The sequence below is a fragment of the Condylura cristata genome, unplaced genomic scaffold, assembly GCF_000260355.1.
Source record: "Condylura cristata isolate star-nosed mole 26May11 unplaced genomic scaffold, ConCri1.0 scaffold00008, whole genome shotgun sequence".
In the NCBI taxonomy this organism is placed as follows: domain Eukaryota; kingdom Metazoa; phylum Chordata; class Mammalia; order Eulipotyphla; family Talpidae; genus Condylura; species Condylura cristata.
The window spans coordinates 18,655,647-18,679,013 of NW_004567109.1; the positions used below are offsets into that span (position 1 = coordinate 18,655,647).

Genomic DNA, 23,367 nt, shown 5'->3' on the forward strand with positions numbered 1-23,367 from the left:
GAAGGTGGACACTGTCCTGAAACAATTAGGGCAGCCCTGGTCTGAGACAGTGCACATGAATGTCAGCCTGGTATCCTGCTGAGCCGCACACCATGGTCCCTCCCATGTCTCAAACCCAAGGCCATGGGGCAAGAGTTGTGTACCCCAGGCTGGGCATCTTTAGGAGGCAAGGACACTGAGTGGCATGATGAAAAGCAAAATGTCTCCTTGGGACATGACTCCGTCTGGGCTAGGCCACAGGCACACTTGGACAGAGAGACGTGCAGAGCCCCCCAGAGCCCCCCATGTGCCGAGTGCCCCCCATCACTGCCTTGCTATTTTGCCTCTGAGGGGACAGTTCCTAGTGTGCCAGGGAGAGGAGGGCTGTCCCCAGTGTTCCCCGACTGAGGTCCTTGCCTTTTCCGCTTGTTTCAAACTCACAATGCCAAACACATCCCAGAGAGCTTTGAAGTTTTGTGACATCCATAGGCAGCTGTGAGCTGGTGGTCCCCCCAGTAAAGCTATAATTAAAAGTGATAGCTGTGGCCCTCCCTGGCAGTGCAACAGGTTAGGACACAGCACTGCGAGCTCACTGCAACTGCTTCAGTACGAGTTCGATCCTTGGCCCCGGAGGTGACCACATGGTGAGTAAGACCTCTCCTGGACTGCCCACTGTTCCTTCAGAGGTGTACTTTGTCCATCTGCCTGTTCTGCTCCCCAATCTGTCTCTGGTGAATCCTCTCACCGCCCCTGAACCTCTGGCCTGTACCCCAGTTCTGTATGCATAAATAAATAAATCTTTAAAAAAAAAGTGATAGCTGCAGCACCCCCTTACCAACGTGGGGGCTTGAACCTGCACCTAGAATGCTTGGCATCATTGCCATAAAACGAGAAAGAAAGTGGGAACAGTCCTATTTAAAAGGCAGACTATATTTTGATGAAAATACTTGTATGTTGTGCCTCCGAGTGTGTGCCTCCTCCGAGTGTGTGCCCCTGAGGGGCCGTGCACAGTTCTCACAACATAAACAGGAACTGAGGAACGGCTTCAATCAGTCCCAAGCCAGCAGCATCCTCTTAGAGCCCGGGGCACCCCCTGGGGGTGCTTGTCGAGCAGCCTCTCGCTCAGGGAGGGAGCTGTGCCTGATCAGGGCAGCTACAAATCATCCATCATGGCAAGTAAATCATCCCCTTTGCTGGTGCTCCGCTTCGGTTGGTCTGTGATCTCAAACTCCCCCATGATCCGAGCCAACTCTTTGTTCCTCTGCTGGTCCTGTCAGAGGAAGGAGAGAGACCCGGAATGAGGCTGTGTGGGCGGCTCGCCCCTTGTGCAGCAGGCACCTGGTGCCATCCCACCGCTGGGAGGCGCTGCAGCTCCTCGCCCCACAGTTGGAACAGGGGCTGAGTTGTTTACTGATTAGGGAGAAGGGTGGGGGAGGACTGTGACATTCAAGGCTTTAACAAGATGGGGAGGCGAATGAGATTTGACTCGTTCAACTCCCTGCACACACCTGGGTTGCCTGTATGTTGATAACTTCATAGGACAACTCTTCCGGCCTGGTTAGTGCGGCTTCTCTGCATGAGACCGTGGAGAAAAGGTCAATGGTTAGGGTTCTTCCCCGCCACCCTGGAAAACTGGTACTTACTGTTGGCAAACTGTCTCTTCACAGTTCACCTTCTGCCAGTTACTTCCCTTTAACTTTCTCCCCATCCCCATCCAATCAATGCACTTGACACTCCAGAAAGTCAAGTTTTTACATCTTTATGCCTTTGTACCTACTAAATCCTGCCAAGAGTGTTTTCCCCCTCCTGGGCCTGGCAACCTCCAAGACCCAGATCGGATGCCAACTCCTGGGATCAGCCAGCTACATTTCTTCCACTAGCGCACCGATGGCGTGGCACTGAAATGACCTAGGCACACATCCCTCCACCCTGGGAGCTCCTGAGGACAGGCACCCTGGACCCTCGCAGTGTCCGCCACAAGGAAGTGCACAGTAGAGGTCAGTCTGTGACTCAGGAAATAGAGGCCTCCCCCACCCCAAGGTTTGATTGTGAGGAGGATCACATGAGATAATGAATCAAAAATGCTTTGTAGGCTGTAAAGCACTGTAGGAATCGAGTGCATTGATTCCACTGGATTTTAGGGGAGACTCTTTAAAGATCTCACACTCCAAACACTCCCTGGCTTTCTAACAAACTGTTCTTAATATGACTATCTTCACCACTGACACATCTTGTTCCACTGTGCTCTGCTCAACAGAATGTTGGAACTATGTTTTGAATGAACCCAATAGGTTCATTCAGGTTTTTTCATGCTGGGGGATTCTTCTTTAGCTAGGATATCGAATCTGCTGGTATTTCATTTTTGATCTTCAAATCTGTATGTATAAGTGTCACTGGTTAATAACTGTCATAGTTTGGTTCTTATCACGCTTACAATTTTAACATCTGCCTTTAAAGAAACAGGCTTAAAACATACTCCTCCTCTTCATCAGTGGTAAAGAGATTCAATCGGAATCTTGGCTCTGGACCTCTGGGTTTCTTAATTTCCATCCCTCCAATCAGCCTGGCCAAGAAATTCAGCTCTTCTTTAGCAAGAGGGTTTGGAGCAATGCTTTCCTGCAGAAACAATTTCATGATTTTTAGCCACATGAAGGTGCTCACATTTCCTCTGAGACCCCAGAGGCTTAGGGTGGTATTATAGAACAAGGCAAAACAATAACTGTTGCAATTATTTCTGGGAAGAACTGGGTCCAAAGAAAGCAGAGAAAACAGGCATAAAAAAAAGAGGAATAATTCACATCAGAAGCAGAAGGATTCTAGTCAGGCAGCAAACCAGTGAGTTTCACACTTTCAAGATGAGTGGGAGGCCCCAGGGATCCTCCTTCTCCTCAAGTGACCTTCCTCCTTGAAGGAGAAGAACATTTGCTTCCTCTTCAGTCAACCTAGTTCCCTCAGCATCTACACAAGGCCTTAGTCAAGGTTCCAGCGCCAGGGGATGGCGGCTGTGGCAGCTACCATGCTGCCCTCTGGTGGTGAAGGTAAGGAACACCCCACGTGTTTCCTCCAGTCTTCCCACTAAAGCCTTCACCCCCGCTCACCCCCACTCACCCCCAAGCCGGCTCTCAGCTACCTTCCCCAGCTCTTCCCTGGCTCTGCCACGCCACATCTAAGATATAGGCCTCATCTCTTATTTCTCTTGCTTGACATGACCCCCTCTGCTCATGCCTAAGGGACCAGATCCAGATTGTTGGAGTCCTTCCCAAGTACACCAATGACCTTGTCCAGTGGAATCTCTGGCCACTGGCTTATGCCAGGATTCAGCCACGCAGGAGACACACTGCCTGCTGACACCCCCAAACTGTATGCTCTTTTTCCCTCTGTGCATTTGCTCATAGTGTCACTTCTATTTGCAGGCCTATCTCTTCCTCTCTGTATCTCATTACTCCAGAGCCCCATTAAACCATTGAATGCCTTTTTGATCCCCATTCCCTGTCTCCCAATCCACTGGACTGAACAAATGTTCTTCCAGAACAAGTATTTGTTCAAGAGACCCAGCAAGCTCTTCCTCCACCTCCCTGGAGTCACTGGTCTCAATGGCTCTCTTCCCTGGGGGACTATGGGCCCCTTCAGGATGGAACCGTGGCTAAGCCAGATTTGTGTCCCTTTGCAATCAGCCCATGGAAGTAGCTCAGTGTCTGCTGAATAACTGAATATTCTGTGACATGTCCGATGGCTGGCTGGCTGGCTGGCAGCCAGTTTGGTGAAGGATTGCGAATGTGGAATTCAGAGAATCGAAAACTCCATTTGAATTTAGCTACCACCTTCATTCTCGAGGAAACATTACACGGGGATGTTTTACTTATTCATTTTTTGAAAAGGGCTATTTTAATGACCAGAACACACACAAACACGGGACTCAGCAACAGCAGACCTCACAGCACTGGTACAATGCTGTTTTCACATGTCCTGGTGTGTGGTTCCCGCTTAATTATGGTGGTTGAACCAAGCCTAAAATTACCTAATTAGTCAGATCACTGGAAGTCTCCATGAGAAACTACAATTAAAAACCTGTGAGGCTGAATCGAGTAGATTGCTAACAATGAGGGAAATGCTGGCTAGCTTTGAAACCTAAGAGTTCCCACCCTCCTCCCTATCCCGACTTTTGCATCAGAAGTAAGCTCTGAGGATGAAGAAGGGAGGCAGAGTCTCACCTGTGCTCGTGAAACTAAGTTCTTTGATGCTCCAGACATATGGGTTTCTACAGGCCGATTCACACTGTACCTGGTGGCAATAGCAATAGGTGAAAATGCAGTCCAGCCTTTTACACTGACTACCTTCTAACCTGTGGAAAGAGCTCAAGAGCTCATCGCTCTTATTTTAGACATTGCAAAGTATCCAGAATTCTTCTGTGTCCACTATTCAAATTTCACTTCTTCCCCCAAAGAAAACTATCTGAGGCGGTTGCCTGGAAATGCCTTCTTTGGCAGAGTAATGTGTATCACTGGAAAAAACCACATGAAGTTCAAATCTTTCTGGATCTCTGCACAACAAAGGTTTTGGCCAGTTCTCTTTCATGGCTATTTAAAATTAGTTCTTTTCAATCCATGGAGGTGCCCCTTGAAAAGGACAATGCTCTGCATGGATCCTTTTTTTTTTATTGTGACAAATATATATTTATTATTATTACTATTATTTTAGTTTATTTTTACATATTTTTGTGCATTTTTCCATCTCAGTTGCAATCCCCTTGGGGTTCCCATCACCAAATCACCCATGTGCCATCACCATATCCCAGTCTGCATGAATTGTTTTTAAGCACAAATCAAGCAAGATATTTAAAACAAAGTGACTTTTCTTGGGCTTGGATTCATAGGAAGGGAGATTTGCTTACATATTAGTTCCCAGTTGCAGAACTCGGTCTCCGTAAAGTTCAAAAGAACCTTCTTTGGGTGCAGTGACATAGTTTCCACCGTGCTTGAACTCTACCTTCTTCACTTCATCGCCTTTGTGGTTGAACATTCTACAATACAAAGCATGACATAATGGAATATTCTCCAAGCTTGAGTAGTGTGGGAGGCTCCTTTATTCTTTGGACTATGGGACACAAAGGAATGCATGCACTCCTTCAAGATAAAGATGTTGGTTGCGGCAATAATAACACGAGGAGGAGAATAATGTTTACTGACTGCATGTTGCGTGTCAGCTCCCGCATCATACCAGCTCCTGTGTCAGAACCTCACAGCATCCTTATCTAACTTGTTCCTCACAGAAGCCATTTGGTAGGTGAGGAAGTGAATCCCGGAGACCTGGGTGGTTTGCTTCAAGTCTACCATGGGGCAGAGCTGGGATTAGAACCTGACCTTCTAACTGCTGAGCTTTACTGAGGAAAAGGACGGGCCCTGCTTTGGTGGTGGTCCACATAGCGGCTTCTGACACCCCTCACGTTGGCTTGATGATTGCTTTTGGGAATTCACCTGATGAGTCCGGGAACTTCAGTTCCCCAGGGAACGGGCCCAGACACTGGCAACACAAAGCGACCGTTGGAGTTCTGAACTTTGTCCTTCAGAAATATGGACACCTGGGGGGAAGATACACTTATTGTCATTCTTCCTGGTATATTTGCATAGACATCAATATTTCGAGGCTGGAAAGTGTATAGTGGCTTGGGAATGCTACCCATGAAGTCCTTAACAAGAAGAGAGGAAAGCTCACCCCAGCTAACATCCCAATTACCGTGTAGTTACAAAGAGAACACCTTTTGAGACGCACAGTGCATCTCCCAGGAGGGTTGTATGACCCCCTGTTCTAAGGTGAGGAGGCTGAAGGTCAGAGGATGAAGTGGCTTGTCCAGAGAGAACAGGGCCAGGAGTCAAAACCAAGGCTGACTCCCAATTCCACCCAACTCCATGGTTCCCTGATCACTTTCCGTCCAGCTGTGAGGCTAAATGAGTCCTGAGGGCTCCATGGGAACTGGCAGCTCAGCGGTTAAGACACTCTCTCCAGGCTGGTTGGCTTGTAAGTGGTAGAGCTGAGGTCTCAAACCCTGTACTCTTTTAAAAAAAGATTTATTTTTATTTATTGATGCATATAAGAAGTGGTGTATAGGCCAGAGGTTCAAGGGCGGGGTGAGAGGATTCATCAGAGACAGTGTGGGGAGCAGAACAGGCAGACTCACTGAAGTACACTGCTGAGGGGAGAAGCGGGTAAGACAGGAGAGGTCAGCTGCATCATGTTGGTTAGCTCCCTGGATCGAACTCATTCTGCAGTGGCTGGTGATAGCTTGACAGTACCAATTCTTTAACTCGTGTGCCACCAGGGAGGCCCCCAACCCTGTACTTTTAACTCTGGAGCCTGAGCTCTTAGTGAGAAGGGGCGGATCTGCTGGGGGAGCTTGAAGGTCTTTTATGAGAATATGCTGAAGCAGCAGATTCTGCTTTTTTTTTTTTTTAAAGAATTTTATTTATGCATACAAGAACTGGGGTATAGGATAGAGGTGTGTGTGTGGTGGGGGATGAGAGGATTCACCAGAGACAGAGTGGGGAGCAGAGCAGAGTGGGGAGACTGAAGCTGTTGCGGGAAGCAGCAGGTGGGACAGGAGAGTTCTGTTGTGGGTCACTTCTTTGGCCAGGGATCGAATTCATGCTTCCGTGCCTGCAGGTAGCTTCATAGTGCTGTCGTTTACCTGTTGCACCACGAGGGAGGGCCCCACTTTGCTTATTTCTGCTCCCTGGTTTGTGCATTCTGTGTTGGTGTCTTGGTCGGATTAAATGCCATAAAGAGTGTATTAGTTTGATTGGGTCTTAGCTTCCTCATCTATAAAATGAGATTGTGTTTGTCAATCCAGAACAAGCATCTGCTACGTGTAAGGCTGGAGATACAGAGTGGGAAGACTTTATATGCTGGCTCTGGCATGCTCCTGGCTCAGCCAGCTCACCTCCTGGCTCTGGCTATTAGGTAAGTCACACCCTCTTTCTGTACATCAGGTTTTCTTCGTTAAACAGGGAACTTGGGTTAGTGTGATAGCTAAATCAGATAATGGGCAAAAAAAGTTATCACAGAGCCTGACACAAAAGAAGTGCTCAATAATGGTAGAGAATATTCTCAGTCGTCTAATTGGAAACAGGACACACGTAAAATGGAAAGACTAATGCTGTAAAGCAGGATGTGCTGAATACACAAGCATGTTAGCTCACTGACAAGGACTGCAGGCATGTGGGGGGACGGGGCAGGGGTGGGGGTGGCTGGCTGGGTGCTGGGTTGGGGGAAGGAGGGCGTGAAGACACTTTAGCGGCAGACATGGCAGACATGGGTCGGCACCAAGCATTTTGTGGGGAGAGTGAGAAAACTGGTTTGATCAGAGTTTGTCTGATGACCTTCAGGGAATTTTTAACCTTGGAAATTTGGTGACAAGGGATGTAAATACAAGCATGGAGAAAGAAGTGGGGATGTAGATATATATATTTCCACATTGTCTCCTGATAGTACAGAAAATGGATGAGGAGTTGTGGATTTGCTTTGGTTAAACAATGAGCAAGGGAGACCAAGGCTGTATTTTGGGATTTAGATGGTTGGTTTTGCTGATAAATCTAAAAGCTATCGAGACTTTTGGAAGCAGAAAAATCTGCTGAGCCAATTATAAGTTGCAGCTGAGCAGAAATACCATTAAAGATCAGCTCTAGAAAACCACCCAGATGTTATAGATCAGTGGCTAAATATTGTCAAGATACATGACTCCTACTTCTCTTGATGAACATTTATGATTTCATTGCCTGTTCATCTAGAAATTAATGCCTAATATATTTTGTGGCTTAATACATTTTAATGATTTTATTATAGTCTTATTATTAGGAAAGTCTTTTCATTATAATGAATTTTATCTGGTTGGAACTGAGAAATCAATATGGCTGCTTATATTACCACAATCCATAAAATAAAGTTGAAATATGCTGTCCTGATAACACTATGATACAGAGTTTTTCAATATTTTAAAGCAATGAAAAATTGAATCATTTGTTCTTTTATATATTTTATTTAAATTGATGGTTGCTAGAGACCTTAATTGTATTGTTATTTTCCCATCCATAACAAATAAAATTATTCATGTGGGTTAAAAATAAAATTGGCGCCAGAGCTGAAACTGATTTGTCCTCCTCATACTGTGGCAGGGGAAAACCAGCAGGCACTAAACATCTTCTGTTTTTCTTTTGAATTTAATTTTGTGAACAGGTTACCCATGTACATATACAGAATTCAAAAAGTCCAAGGGCATAGAATGGAGACTAAATATCTCCTGTACCCCTGCCCTCCATGCTGCCCCCCCCACTTCCAGCAGGCAACTGCTATAACCAGTTTTTATTCTACCCTTCCAGAAGTCTTCACGCTAAACACATACAAGCAAATATGTATGTTTATAAATGCTCCAGTTGATTCTCCCAACAGGGGCCTCCTGGTGGTGCAGGGGTAAAAGACAGCACTATCAAACTCTGGCCAGACACTGCAGCACGAGACTCAGCCCCTGGCCACCCAGGGAGCTGACCACAGGGCACAGCAGACCTCTCCTGTCTCACCCGCTGCACTCCTCAGCAGTGTCCTTCAGTAATCTGCTTGTTCTGCTCCCCACTCTGTCTCTGGGGAATCCTCTTACCGCCCCAGCACTTCTAGTCTGTACCCAGGTTCTGTATGTATAAATATATCCTTAAAAAAATAATCAGGAAGGAAGTGGGGGCAGGACTTGAATTTTGGAGACTTGTTCAGCTACTGACACTAGGTCGTGGGCACTGGCGGGTGCCTCGTGGTACGTCGGTGTAGACGCCGGCCTGCGTGGCGGCGGGAGGAAGGGTAGAGTGGAGGTTGGACTTGGAAGTCCTAGGGAAAGGAGGTGGTAGCCAAAGCAGGGAGGAAAAGCGATTCCCAAAGAGCTGGGGTTGGGAGGAGACAGAGGGAGGTGTAGAGCTAGGAGGGCGAGGAAGGAGCGTGCCTGCGCAAGATACGGGAATGCTGGGACAGCACTGGGCCTCAAAGTGTCTAGGAAAGCAGAGTTCCGTGGAGCCAAGAGCAGCCTCCCAACAGTGTCAGGTAAGAAGGAAAGCTGATAAAGGCTGAGATTAGGGTGGCGCCTGGAGAAGGGAAGACGCCCTATTTTAAAGAAACATGCACGGAGTCTCTGGGAAGGAAAGGTGGCGGCACTGTTTTCCTGGGCCCATTATAAAACTGCAGAGCTTCATTATCCGGAAGTTCATCATGGAGCCCAACACCAGGACATCACCTCTGGGCAATCTCAGCCTGTTGCCCGGTGCCTTGCACCTCGTTTCCCCAGGACCCAGCAGCGGCTGGGCTGTGCCTGCACTTACCCGGATGTGCAGGTCCTGGAAGAAGATGAGAAGTGTCTGCCGGATCAGCTGGAACTCCCCTGCAGAAAGACTCCCATAGATCTGCCGGAGGCAAAGCGAGAGCAGCATTTCGCTTTCAGAAGTGAGATGAGAAGTGCAGACAAGCAGGGGAGGCAGGTGCTCACAGGTGGGAGCCCAAGCAGCAAGGAGCGGTCTGGCTGCCCTGGCGGGGCAGGGGTGGGCAGCAGGGAGCCTGCACCTCTGTACCCCAGACGGACAGACCCCATGGTGCCAGGCCTAGGCAGCAGCACACTTCACCTCTCGCTGCCTGGGGAAGCTGTCCCCAAGATTTAGCAACCATGTACAACCGGTTCCCTTTCAGAACGGTTAGGTGAATAGCCAGGCTCTGTCACTGCTTTTCCAACTCTCAAGGCCACTGTCAGAAGGCATAAGATGATAATGCCTTGCATTACTAAAATGGATTCCTGTAGAATTTTAGCAATTTGGGGGAGGGTGGGAAGCTTTGCTACTCCTCATCCTGTTTTCTGCCCTAGAGTCTGCCTGTTTGGCTCAGAGAAATGAGGGCAAGGATTGGGGCTGAGGGGGTGAACTGATGATTCTCTTACTTCAGTCAGCTGCCGGAAAGTCTCATCCACTTGATGAAGGATGGTCGGGGCATCTTGGATGAATCCCTTGATGGCATCTAAGTGATTGAAAGTGACCAGCAACACATCCTTGGGTCGGGGACACAGCAATACTTGATACTTGAAAGCCATTGTCATCAGGTCGTAGAGCTGCCAACCCACACAGGGACAAAATCAATAGGATTGTAAAAGCAGGCATCAGAACTTCCAAACTATGATTCAGTCCAGCATTTACTTGGGCTTCTTATTCAGTCAAATCCACTATCACGCAACCCAAGACACTTCTGGGAATAAAACAGGGTGATGTGAATGATGAGGCTGGAGCCAGCCAGGACGCTGCCGGCAAGCAGTTCCGGTCGGCTTGTGTGCAGCACTGCACGTGTGTGCCAGGCTGGGACCCTGCAGCAGGGCAGGCCCTGCTCGAGAGCCCATTGCTACTAACTCATTGACTGGCCCGAGTCTGAATTTTTGCATCTGTAAAAAATACTCCCTAGGGCTCCAGTGTTTCAGGGCAGAGAGGAACAGATGAGATGGTAAGTGTGAAAATGGCAAGTGTACAGCCCCATCGCCCGATCAGAACACCGCAGAAGGATGACGGGTACTTAATGTGTGTCCACAAGCCCCGCGCCTGGTATGGGTGCCGGTGAATGATTGAGATGAGCTGTGCGGCCCAAGAGGTAGAGAGAGGCTTTGTGGAGGAAGAACACAGCTGGCTTACATGTTGGAGGGAACAGCATGAATGATGAAGGGTGGAACAGCCTGACTAGAAGGGACAGTTTATGTGGGCGGTAACGGGAAAAAATTTGGGTAAGCATGGCCAGATTCGGTTATTAAAGGGTTTAGAAACAGACAAAATAGTATAGATGCGGTGGCAAGCTGAAGTCTCCTGAGCTGACGAGATAAAAGTGTGGGTTAAGCAGGACTCGTCAGTTTGGGATGCGAAATGTGAAGGCACAGAGACACCCGAGTTAAGGAGACGAGCTGGTACTGGCTCCTCAGAGGTTTGCAACAATATCTATTGGTTGTAGGAGAGAAAGAAGTTTTTGTGGAGGAATCCAGACTGCAGGCTTGGATAAAGATGGAGAGGCTGGTGAAGGCAGGGACAGGAGGGTCATATAATACTTGGAAGGAAAAGCTGCCTGTGTGTAGCGAATACTTAATAGATGCGGGTACCCCAGACAAATACAACACTTTGAAGTCAGTGCCGCGGAAAAGGAGGATGCTGATGACCAGGGCAGAGAGGACTGCGGGGTGGGACGACTGTTGGGAGAAAAGTTACAAGCTGCAGGGTGGGAACAGAAATGACTGCCACCGAGTTGTGCCCATCACACGGACACTCGTAGCCTCCTCTGACTCCATTTCATCTTTTCAAGAACTCTCTGGGCAAGTATTTAAAAATGTAAAAAAATGAGGACATTTGCCTAATGTGGCATAGTTGGTAGTAAGTGGCAGGGTGAGAGAGGAACTCAGGCCCTGAAGCACCCTACACAGCCCCGTTTCTCCCACAAGCAGTTAGCCAAGGTGCACTGGACAGCATACAACAGGAACGTGTGGGGCTTGGGGCGTTGTGGGTGTGTGGGGGCGTATAATACTAGAGGCAGAAGGTCAGAACTCTGCCGTCATGGTCAAACTGGTAGTGTTTCGGACGCTGTACAGGAATGCAAGTCCAGAGTTTTTCAGTAAGTTGGGGATCTCACCGCTAGTAACTGGTAGAGCAAAGACTTGAACCTAGGCTTTTGATTCTGAATTGTGCCCTTTCTCTGTGGAAACTTTAGCCTTTATAATGACTGAGGAAGGAGAGCAAGCATATACGGAAGGTAATTAACGCCGCCCCCATCCACCTGCATGGGGCTAGGGCGTCACAGTATGTGTTTCTCACTGAGTCCTGCCAGTAACTGATGAAGCAGCTATTGTAAGTGAGAAAACACAGGCTCAGGGAGATACAGGTAAGTGACTGGCAGCAATTAGACACAGGTAGACAGGCTGTCTCCCTGAGGTTTCCTGATACCAGCAGTCAGACAGCGTTGCTTTTTCGCACCAGCACCCGCTGTGGTCCTCGTAATCGAGAAAAGTCACATAAAGAACTTGAAACGGTATTATTGTTACTATTATTTTAAAGTTAACTAAAGCCCATATTTTATTTAGATTTCATTAGTTTTCCCCTAATGTCCTATTTCTGTTCCAGGATCCCATGTGACATTTAGTCATCAAGTCTCCTCAGACTTTTCTTGGCAATGAAGTTTCTCTTATCTTCCTTGTTTCTGTGGCCTTGAGGGTGTTGGGTACTGATATTTGGTCTGTTATTTTGTAACATGACTGCCAACATACCTGTCTGATATTTTCTCATGTTAGATTGGGGTTTGGAGTTTGGTGAGAAAGATCACAGAGGAAAATGCTATTCTTGTGACACCACAGCAGGGCCACACTGCTCGCCCATGTGACATCACTGTTGGTGCTGACCTTGGTCACCTGGCTGGGGTCATGTTCGTTAGGCCTCTCCACGCCAAGGTGACTGTTCTTCCCATCCTCCTCATACTTTCCTATTGGACGCATGTCACTAAGTGCCATCGATACTCGAGGGGTGGAGTTATGCTTCACATATGCTATTTGGAGTTCTTCTGATCAGATTTGTCTATTCTCCACCATTTATTTATTTGGGATTATTCCTTTCAGGTAGAGGGCTCTAATAATTTGTCTCCATAGGAATAGATATGTGTAGGGGCCTTTCTGGTGGCACAAGGGGTTGAAGCACAGGACTCTCCACCACCACTGCAGGAAGAGTTCAATCCTTGGCCAGGGAGCTGACCCACATGGCGCGGCAGACCTCACCTGTCTCGCCTGCTGCTCCCCTCACCAGTATATTTAGCAAATCTGCCTGTCCTGCTCCCCACTCTGTCTCTGGTGAATCCTTTCACCCCCCACACCTCTGGCCTGTATCCCAGTTCTTGTATGCATAAATCAGTTTTTTTTTTTGAAGAAAAGAGATATGTGGACAGAATAAAGACAATAGTTCTGAATTTGTTAAAAACAAACACCTGCTTTGCAGAGCTGATATTTGTTAAGAACAAAGCAGGATTAAGGTTTTCAGGATAGGGGGCTTACATGTGTTCATAAATGCAGACACTGAAAGCATCATTCTCTTTGGACAGGTGCAAGTACATACGTGACAGAGGGCTGGTGCTGCCTTGGGACAGCCTTCCCAACTCTGAGATTTGGTGAGAACAACTAGCATTTCCAAGGGCCTGCTTTTCGCACTGTCCTCCTCTTATTTGACTCTGGGTCTCATTTAACATCCGCCTAAATACAAGAAACGCAGCCAGGGTGGTGGGAGAGAGGAGCTGCCGGCTCACCTTGTCCATGCTGGCTTGGTTCAGTCTCATAATGGAGGCGTGGGCCAGGCGGTCATAGACAGTCCTCAGGGCCTTCTTGGAGTAGAGCTCTTGGGGTTTGAACAATTCCTCCATAAACTTTCGATTGAACATGGTTGAGATGATGTCGTTCAGAACTGCAGAGATGAGAGAGAACACAGCTGAGCCAGGTTCTGGGGGCAGGAGTATTCAGAGGTGCTCCCTGTACGAGTGGGATGGAGGAGCTGGGCCCAGGCAGAGTGGGGATGTCAATGTGCTTGGTGAGATCTGGGACCCGCGGGAGTGGGGGGGCACTGCACAGGTGCCTCAGTAGAAATCAGGGTCTACAGTGTTTTGTGAGCCCATCTCAGGGCAAACATAAACGTGAGAACATACAATGTGTGATGCTTCAGAGATTATAAACCACCATTGATCTTATTTGATGATAGGGGATAATCTTCCTCTTTCTTTAACAAAGAACCCTATAAGTGGGCCCTCCAGGGTGGCACAAGGGGTTAAAGCACAGGACCATGAGGCTCGTTACAACTGAGTTTGAGCCCCGGCCAGGGAGGTGACCCTCATGGCTCCGCAGACCTCTCCTGACCTGCCTGCTGCTCCCCTCAGCAGTGTATTTTGTAGAGCTGTCTAGTCTGCTCCCCACTCTGCCTTTGGTGACTCCTCTCACTGCCCCTGTACCTCTGGCCTGCACCCTAGTTCTGTATGCATAAATGAATCTTCAAAAAAAAAAAAAAGGGACTGGGGTACAGGTCAGTAGTGCAGGGGTGGGGTGTGTGTGTGAGACAGACTTCACCAGAGACAGAGTGGGGAGGAGGACAGGTGGATGTACTAAATACACTGCCGAGGGAGCAGCAGGCAGGTCAGGAGAGGTCTGCCGTGCCATGTGGGTCAGCTCCCTGGCCAGGGATCAAAGTCATGCTGCAGGGGCTATGATAGCTTCAGAGTGCTGAGCTTTAACCCACTCTGCCCCCAAGGAGGACCCCTATAAGCATTTTGGATGACATCTCTACCTTAAAATGAGAAATAGCACCACTCTTGGCTTGTTTAGCAAATCTTGAACTTTTTTTTTAAGATTTACTTATTTATGCATACAGAGCTGGGGTATAGGCCAGGGGTACAGGGGTGGTGAGAGGATTCACCAGAGACAGAGTGGGGAGCAGAACAGGCTGACTGAGGAAGTACACTGCTGAGGGGAGCAGGAGGCCGGTCAGGAGAGGTCTGCTGCCATGTGGTCACCTCTGGGGCAGGGATCGAACTCATGCTGAAGTGGCTTTAGCTTCTCAGTGCTGTGCTTTAACCTGCTGTGCCACCAGGGAGGGTCCAAATCTTGAACATTTTTTACGATATGAAATTTTATTTAATGGGACCAATAATGATAACTTTCTTTTTTGCAAAACATTTCATGAAAATAGACAAGTTGACCCATTGGTTGGAGAGGAAAACATTTCTAGTGTTGCTACAAGAATTGTACTTTAGATTAGCACCAACCTAGAATGCCTTCGTTTCTCCATCTGATTCTAAGACGGAGATGACAATGTGACGAGATGCCTTGTGCTGCTGTTCACACGGAGGTTTTCCTGGTGAGATGGCCTAACAAACATGCAAGCAAAGTATCTACCGTTCCTTTTCATCTTTTTACACCTACTGTCTTGCCCTGGTCAAGGGAAAAGGAACAGCATGGTTGAACACAGATTATTCGTAATTAAGCCAGATATATTTGGGCCTAAAGGCAGGAAAGATAGATCTGAGGATACCCACTCACAGTCATTAAAATGTGAAAGAAAACTGGTCACTTAAATAATTACACAAAATTAATCATTAAACACGAGTGAGTATTCCCAAAAGATACAAAGGCCTCTTTTGTCGCATGAAGCATGTGCCAGGTGAGTGGCTGCGGTCATGGCTCAGAGGGTGTGGTCATGCTTGCAGGTACTCTCTGACCTTTAAGTAATGGATACAAGTGCCCGAGGGCACGGGCCAGTATTTTAAAGCATCTGTAGGGGGAGAAAGGGGAGCTGAAGGTTGGTTGTACTTAAATCTTTTTTTAATATTTATTTTTATTTATTATGCATACAAGAACTGGGGTGTTGGTCAGAGGTGGGGGGTGGGGATTGAGAGGATTTACCAGAGACAGAGTGGAGAGCAGAACAGGCGGATCTACTGAAACACACTTCAGGTGAGGGGAACAAGTGAGACAGGAGAGGTCTGCCGTGCCTTGTGGGTCAGTTCCCTGGCTGGGAACCGAACTCAGGCCAAACTCAAGCTGCAATGGCTGGCCAGAGCTTGATAGCACTGAGAATTTAACCCCTGTATCACCAGGGAAGCCTTGTACTTGGATCTCAAATGGAAAGCCTCAGAGAGAAGCATTCTCCCCACCCCCATACTGTATAGCATAAGAACTGATTGTGACTCCTTATACAAGTATTGAATTCACACTTGACATTTAGATTTTACTCTTGATTTGATCCTATTAGTGAGGAAGAACCAAAGTCATTGCCATCCCAGATTCCCTCTCCCATCTAACAATGTCAGCCCATCACAACCTGCCCTTCACGGCACTCCCATGTCCCCAAGGTGGACATGGGACCTGTCTCTTGCAAGCCCTATTTTGTCAGCCTAAACAAGCAAGGACCTAAATAAATGGCATTTTCCTTATTGTAACCTATATACAATGTAGAATTTGCAAGGAAATAGGCATAACCGAAAGCCATCCATAAGGTCTCAAAGGAGAGCATTTGAAGAATTTTCCTGCAGATTTATCCAGGTGTGCCAGAGAGGAAGAATTCCAGGCTCAAGAATAACATCAGCTCTGATTGTATTAAGACTTACAAAGAGCTCCCATTCATCTAGGTGCCGAGTCCTTTCTCTTGGGTCTTTGAGCCCTAAGCAGGATCTAGGAAAATAGCTTAGACCCAAATAAATCAGTTCTAAAAGAAAGAAAATCCCAAGGTGACTGTTAGCCACTCTGGCAAAATGAAGCGTTCCTCCCCAGGGAAGTAGTAAGTTATATATCACCACAGGGCCTTGCACAAGAACAGCTGGAAAGTTCCCGTTGCAGAGAATACAGCAGTCCCTATCCCTGTGGGCAGAGCTGTGGAAACACATCCGCCCAAGGAGGAAACAGCAGCTTTAGGGTTGGGCCCCCGCATCCAGCTCCCACCTCCCACTTAACTCTTTGGAAAGAATATGGGCGCACACATGACATGCGTGCCTCCCGGCTTCTGGTGGAGGGCGTCTCCTCTGTGCCCCACCGAGATAAACCAGGGCACAGAGAGGGAGGGGACATCCTTGCCCTCAGAAGAGTCATGTATTTAAGCGGCTTCAGCCAGGATCTGTCGGTGTTCATCGTCGTTGGCACTCACGTGAGCTGGCTATAATTTCACAAGGCAGGAATGTACTAGGAGCCAGAGGCCATCAGGAGAGACTAGGGGAGGGATCAGAGTTGTGTTAGGAGGGGCAGGAACATGTCCGCAGCTTATCATGCTTCTAACTGTCAGGTTGTGAGTGCGGTTTTTGCTCATTTTTTGGGATGTGTAAGTTTTAAAGCAAGTGCCAGGGACTTAACGACATATCCCCAAAACCTTTAAAATGCACACTTTCTGCTTGAAATTCTGCCACGCGTCAAGAGGTGGCCCAAAATTGCTCAAGAGTAGTGGAAAAGGATGGTTGTGAAATACAAGTGTACCAAGCATGTCAATTGGGCTTCTCTTTGCTTCTGGCCTGATGAAATAATTTTCTTGATGAAAGCCACTGAGTTTTAGCCAAGTACCGCAGCTGTAAATCCAGTTTGTGGGAACATGCGAGTTAAGAGACAGAAAGGTAAGAAGGTCGAAAGAGGCAAGCTGCCACTTTGGGATGGGTGCCTTGCTTCCAGGGGCCTGACTGTGCCCGGGGGCAAGGCTTAGAACTCCGAGCTCTACACAACACTGAATTATGATCCTTATCCTGTCTAGGACAACTGAATCTCAGGCTTAAGGCTAAGTTTCCCCAGTCAAAGTTAGGCTGGGACTGTTGAGGTCCCCTGGCTGTGTTCTTAGATGTGATGTGGGTGGTCTGCTGGGAATCATTGGCATGGCGAGGGTGAAATGTTGTGGACGATGGCTGGCCACATGCATGAAGTGCACCCCAATGCCAGACGATGGGAGGTGCTTGTGACATTTAGAGGTTTCTGAGGCAGGCTCTAGTTTAATTGTGAGGAACTGGTTACTTTTTCAGATTTGCAGCTAGTTGTAGGTAAAGGGGAGATGGAAGACTGGCACGACGCGGCCATATTGCATGCATGATGTCATGCCTTGTACCCACAGTCCTGGCAGCCATGCAGCCACATGCTTCCATTTTTCTTGGTATCTGTGTGCACTGAGGAGAACCATTCCTGGGATTGCTTGGGTTAAGACCTAATTCTTTGGTTACTCGATACCACCATAGAATTGTCTTAAGAACTAATAATAGGACAGCCTACCCACAAGTATAGCTACAGTCTACCTGGCTCTCTCTGCAAAGCCTGTAACTGATGGAAGGAGACAATACAGTCTTCTGGCCGATATTTGCTTGGTTTTCATCTTAGATGCTGTATTTATTTAAGTAAAATAGTCAAATGTTTAACTGGCTCAAGAGAAACTCAAGCCTACTTTTACATTTTGAAATATTTAGGGTGGCCCTATTTTAAGCCCCACGGATAAAGGACTGAGTGAACCTATGAATGCAGACTGAATTCATGCAGCCCAGAGATAGCATACCTCGTTTTCTGTCCACCTCTGTCCATTCATCTATATGAAGCATATAAAAAGAAAACACCAGTTCATGAAGCAAGAACATTATTTTCAAGGAGCCTTTAAAAGTACCAATCCCAATGATTTGGTCCATGTAACTTGACTTCTCAGGTTTGCTTTTATGTCAAATGTAAATTCTCTGCCTTCCATTTGAAACTCTTAAAAAGGTGATGGATGAGTAACAGATTTTTTTGAGAGGTTATATATTATAGTGAGAGGCGTGGGGAGAGAGGAAACTCAGGAGGACGAGGTACGGGGGATCTATCTGGAAAGGCTCAGAAAGTCATCTTCTCTAATGGTATGAGAATGGATATCCTTCAAGACAAGGTCTTCAACTTCCATGGAGGAAGACTAATTCTAGGACCAGGTAGAGAAAGGAATTTCTTTTCGAACAACCCGATTTATTTTTCATTTACTATTATTATTTAAAGAAATATTTAATAGAAGAACTGGGGTATAGGCCAGAGGTGCAAGGGGGTGAGAAGATTCACCAGAGACAGTGGGGAACAGAACAGGCATATTTACTGAAATTCACTGCTGAGGGGAGCAGCAGGCAAGACAGGAGAGGTCTGCCGCGCCATGTGGGTCACTTCTCTGGCCAGGGATTGAACTTGTGCTGCAGGGGCTGCAATAGCTGCATAGTGCTGTGTTTAAACCCACTGCGCCACCAGGGAGGGCCCAAGGATCAAAGTTTTAATGGTCTCTTTTGGAAACATTGGCCACTAGATGATTCAGACACTGTAATCAAAGCAAACATGTGTTTTCAATGCAAAAAACAAAAACAAACAAAAAACAAACCCCAACAAAAAAACCCCGATAGTTCCTAAGAGACCAGCCTGAAACACAGCTAGTTCCAAGTCCCGACTGGCAGTTCCCACCATTGTGGGAAAACTCACCACTGTTCTCCCACTAGTCACAGACTGTTGGAGAGAGGACACTGGGCAGGCAGCCCCAAAGGGCTGACCTTCTTAAAGCAGATACTGTCTTCTTTGGCATAATATCCCGTGCTATTTATTTACCAAGCAGCTTGCCTGGCAGGCTTGTGGGAATTCACAGAGATGGAGTTTCTACCCTCTGCAAGGAGGGAACAAAGGTGCTCACCTATCCCCAGGGCCAGGGACTGCCCGCTGTTGACAAAGAGAGATGGTAACGTGCGCCCTGGGTACCCAGGCACTGGCCCGGTAATGACACTCAGTTCCAGCAGAGGTCTCTGTAGAGCTGTGCGTTCTGACCAGTTCTCCTGAGGGAGGACCCAGGGGAAGGTAACCTTGGCCCTGTTTTTCTATCTTTTCTCCAGTTGACTTGTTAGTTACAGTCCACTTTAGATAGACCCAAACTCTGCAGCTGGCTATTGAATTGTAACTAGGAAATGAAAACTAGACCCTCTCCACCATTTGGTTGCTCAGTACCACACTGCCATCTGCTCCGCTGGGGCGGAGAGGGGTGGCAGGGGAATTCCTGAGTGGTTCTATCAGTTTACCCTTCTATAGAATGAGGGTTGTGAATAAAAGCAAATAGGGTCTTATTTACGAGTATTTTTGAGAAAACAAAAGTGAGGTAAAAGCAACTTTTCTTATTCTCACTATTGCTTAAAACGTGGAACAACATTCACTATGCAATCCTCAAAAGTTGCCCCATAGAGAGAACACTTCCTTTCTGTTGAATGCCAAACTAAAGGCTGAGTTGTGGGGGGTGGGGTGGGGAAGTGCAACACAGGCTTTGGCCTTGAGGGAGCCTGATGGGCTCCAGGAGACCAATTAGTTGTGTGAGATAATGGAAACATCTAGGAGAAATCCGATTTCCACTGGAAGCTTCTGGGAGGCCTCCTTTGCGTGTCTGGTGTTTTCTAGGCCTCTGTGCATAGGTGTCTGTCAGAGGCTCCTGTTCTCACAGCTACCCCAGGCCTCAGCAGCGGCATGTGAAGACTTCTCAACGTTTTGAAGCCTCCTCTTCCCCTGCATTCTCACACGGCCTCTACATCCCCATCGGCTCACTACATCCTCACATTTCTTTTATAAAGTTAATGGGTATATGATTTTTTCAATCCCTTCTCCCCTCTTAACCTTCCAAGCCCTACAGATTCTGATACCATCTCCCTAGGAAGGCCAGTAGAGTGCTGTGGTTAATGAAGGTCAAGTTGGTTAAGAGTTTTGAAGCCAATGATCTGGGTTCCAATCTTCTACTCTTCCTTCTTCCCTGCTGTGTGAACCAAGATTGGCCTTGGTTTCTCCACCTCTAACATGGGAATGATAGTGCTACTTACACAATAGGATAGCTGTGGGGATTACGGTGTTTAGAGAAGACCATGGTACATGGGAAGGGCTTTGTGTATGTCATTGTAGTAGTTAGGAAGCAGCATCCCTCAGTTTTAGAATATTTCTGCACTGGGCCAATCTATAGCTATAGCCAGTGAATGTGCAGAAGGCCATCTCACATGGTCGTCTGACACTCTGCCAAACTGGAAGGAATGAGGGTGTGAACGTGAATTACTAAGGATGGTTGCACCTCCCTTAAGCTGTCTGTAGCAAACCCAGAAGGCTATAAGTCCTGAAGACAAAGGAAGCTAGTCTTGCCCAGACTTCTAGAAAAACAACATGTGCTACTCATTGTGCTAAACATTTTACGTACATTAACTCATGTGATCCTTACAACTTTGCTGTAAGGTACATTATTATTCGTCTCCCCATTTTATGGAAAATAACAGGCTTGTAGCGATCATGCTCTGAGGTCATACACTAGTTAAACAGCAAAGCTAAAGTTGGGGCCCATATCTGTAGGACTCAGGGAGGCTTGCTAACTGACACTGCTTTCCAAGATGCAGGCCATGGGCCCAAGAACTACCCGTCAGCTCACTGGTGCCACAAGCCTGACAGACACCCTGTCACAGGGGCCAAGGAAAACCACCTTGAGGAAGAAATAGCACTATCATATAAACCAGCCAATTTAGATGATTCATTCAATAGACTGTACTGCAATTTATAGTCTGGTCTAGGCATTATGCTAGGTACTGGAGCACAAAGGTGAGTAAGACAAGCACATGGAGGAGGCAGGCACATACAACCATTTCAGCATCCAGGGCCGGCGAAATAAGGCAGAGAGGCACATGTGGGCAGCGGTGGAGGATGTGCAGGCCCTGTCCCATTGGGGGCTTCCTGAAGATGAATCTTAGTGACTAATGCAGAGTGGAAGAAGAGTTATAGTGTGGAAATGGGAGGACTGGGGTAGTGTGGGGACTGCCAGCATGAAAAACAGGAGCAAGTCTGGTATTAAGATACAAAGCAGGAGGCAGGCGGTAGGCAGCAGTGGGAGGGACTGCAGAGGGGCACAGGGATCAGATCAGGAAGGGGCCTGCCAGGGACTTGGCTGCCAGCCAGACAGCAGTGAAAACTGACAAAGGGTTTTAAGTTGGGGGGAAAGGATGGACAGATTTGCAGTTAGATAGCTCACTGACAGCCTGTACAGAATGAAGGGGATGCTATAGGGATTTCTTTTTCTGTTTATGCACAGACTTGGAGTCAATTGCACTGGCACAATAGTGAATACCTAAATATGCAGGCTTAACATCTGAATATGTATGTCTAACATCAATTGAGCAAACAGAGCCTGTTGAAGAGAATAATCAGCAGCCATGTTAGCTACATTTATATCTTCCTCTACCTTGAAATGTAATATTTCCTTGATGCCTAATCCCAGAAAACTTGGTGAAAGTGGTTGCTGGTTGAGAAGAGAGGAAAAGGAGAATGGTGCATAGAATTGGGGGGGGGGAGATATTTTGCATTTTCAAAATTCTTATGTGATTATATCCACGATATCACTCTTCCAAAAGCTGTGAAAGGAATGGCATAATTTTCTATTTATCTATGTTATTTTGGAACCCCAACTTTATAGAAATATCTTCTGAAATTAGCAAGACTGGCCTCCAGCTTATAAAGGAGAATGTTACACAGAGTTAAGGAAGATCAGAACCTGATTTGGGGGGTGGGGAAAGAGGAAGAGGATGCCGGGACCAGCAGAGCATGTTCTAGAGAGAATTCTCTAGAGAGAATTCCTACATTTGGGAGGACTGGTTATCAAGATAGATTGGGAAATCACCTCCCCAATTCGAGGGGAAGGGGAATTCAGGGACAGGGGTTGGAGGGGGAGATTAAAGTAACCTAACACTAGCCGATGAGGGGGTATTACTTCCCTCTGCTGTGAATGAATGGGTCTTTTGGGAAGTTGACTATGGAAGGACTCTGGTGAGGCTGTGGATTGTGAGTAAGGTCCCTGGTTATAGGAGCGCAATGTACAGGGATGATGGTCAATCTGTAAAGCGGCCTGGCTGTGAAGGTCTGGCTGTGGGACTGGGGCGGCGATTTGGGGGACCGGTTGCGGGGCGTGGGTCTGGCTGTGCGGGCCGGGGCCTCTCACCTTTGCGGGCCTTGTCTGCTGGGATGTTCTGGGCTCGCAGCCGCTGGTCCAGGATGTAAAGCATCTCCCCGCCCAAGTTCAGGAAGAGTAGCGGTAGTGTGCGCAAGGACATGGTGCCGGAAGCGAGCAGGGATGATGAAGAACCCTGGAGCTAGGTAGCCAGAGGCCTGGAGGCCCCGCAGCCGCGTCCTGTGGCCTAGTTGCTAAGGCAACGCGGCTGTGGGAAAAGGCAGCCAATCAGCAGGCGATTTGTTGGGAGGCGTCTGGGGGCGGGCGCTTATTGGGCTGGGTGGCTGAGACCCCGCCTTGGCGATGGGTGGGCGCGGGGGCCGAGTGCCGGAAGCGTGGGTTTTGAGTTTTTCAGGACCAGAGGCGGGTCCGCCAGCAGGGCCGAGGGGAGGGCGAGCGGCGACGGCCCATCCCTGATCTCGCGACCCCCTCGCCCAGCCTTCCGCGCGCCCCGGCGCCACGCGCGGGGATCACCCACGTCAGATAGCTTTGCTGTTCACGACTTGAGTCACGGCCCCGCTGTTACCTAGCTGGGCAGCTTTGGGCAGGTGACAGGAGCCTCGGCCTGTCCTTCGCAGAGTAGAGGTGGTACCCACCTCACAGGAGTGCAGAGAGGACTCGACGAGATCCTGCAAAGTGCCACGACTTTTGTTTTCGGTGGGGCAGGACATGAAACCCTGAAATTATTTGCGTCTCCACCCTAAAAGCCACTTGTAGTGACACCCCACGGGGTTTCTACCCTGAAGAGAACACGGTGTTCTGTTTCCTTCCAGCGGTGCGCACTGGGAGCCCTGGAGGTGCCTGTTTTCATTCCTGTGAACAGGCCTCCCATCCATTCTCTGTGCTTTTGAGTTTAAAAAAT

The 23,367-nt window shown here is 47.9% G+C and overlaps 1 protein-coding gene across 2 annotated transcripts; it reads right to left on the reverse strand.

The window, feature by feature from the left end:
- Positions 1 to 894: 894 nt before the first annotated feature.
- OSCP1 (organic solute carrier partner 1) lies at positions 895 to 22,719 on the reverse strand. 2 transcript variants are annotated; one of them, XM_004678803.2, is made up of 11 exons: positions 22,497 to 22,691; positions 18,054 to 18,083; positions 13,303 to 13,457; positions 9,935 to 10,102; positions 9,330 to 9,410; positions 5,454 to 5,557; positions 4,871 to 4,999; positions 4,191 to 4,260; positions 2,456 to 2,595; positions 1,488 to 1,551; positions 895 to 1,249 (listed from the first exon to the last, which is right to left on the reverse strand). In XM_004678803.2, the coding sequence occupies exons 1-11, from the start codon at positions 22,606 to 22,608 to the stop codon at positions 1,133 to 1,135; spliced, it is 1,170 nt and encodes a 389-aa protein (XP_004678860.1). In that variant the 5' UTR covers positions 22,609 to 22,691; the 3' UTR covers positions 895 to 1,132. The 2 variants fall into 2 exon arrangements, with proteins under 2 accessions (XP_004678860.1, XP_004678861.1); XM_004678804.2 differs by lacking the exon at positions 18,054 to 18,083 and having other exon boundaries at positions 22,497 to 22,719.
- Positions 22,720 to 23,367: the final 648 nt, after the last annotated feature.

Bases quoted from the DNA above. Each gene is read 5' to 3' on its own strand.
- OSCP1 (XM_004678803.2), bottom strand. From the start codon at position 22,608: ATGTCCTTGCGCACACTACCGCTACTCTTCCTGAACTTGGGCGGGGAG. The intron at 10,103-13,302 runs GTGAGCCGGCAG...GTGGGTTGGCAG, and splicing joins ACCAAGCCAGCATGGACAAG to CTCTACGACCTGATGACAAT. The intron at 5,000-5,453 runs GTGAATTCCCAA...TTTGTATTGTAG, and splicing joins GAAGTTCCCGGACTCATCAG to AATGTTCAACCACAAAGGCG.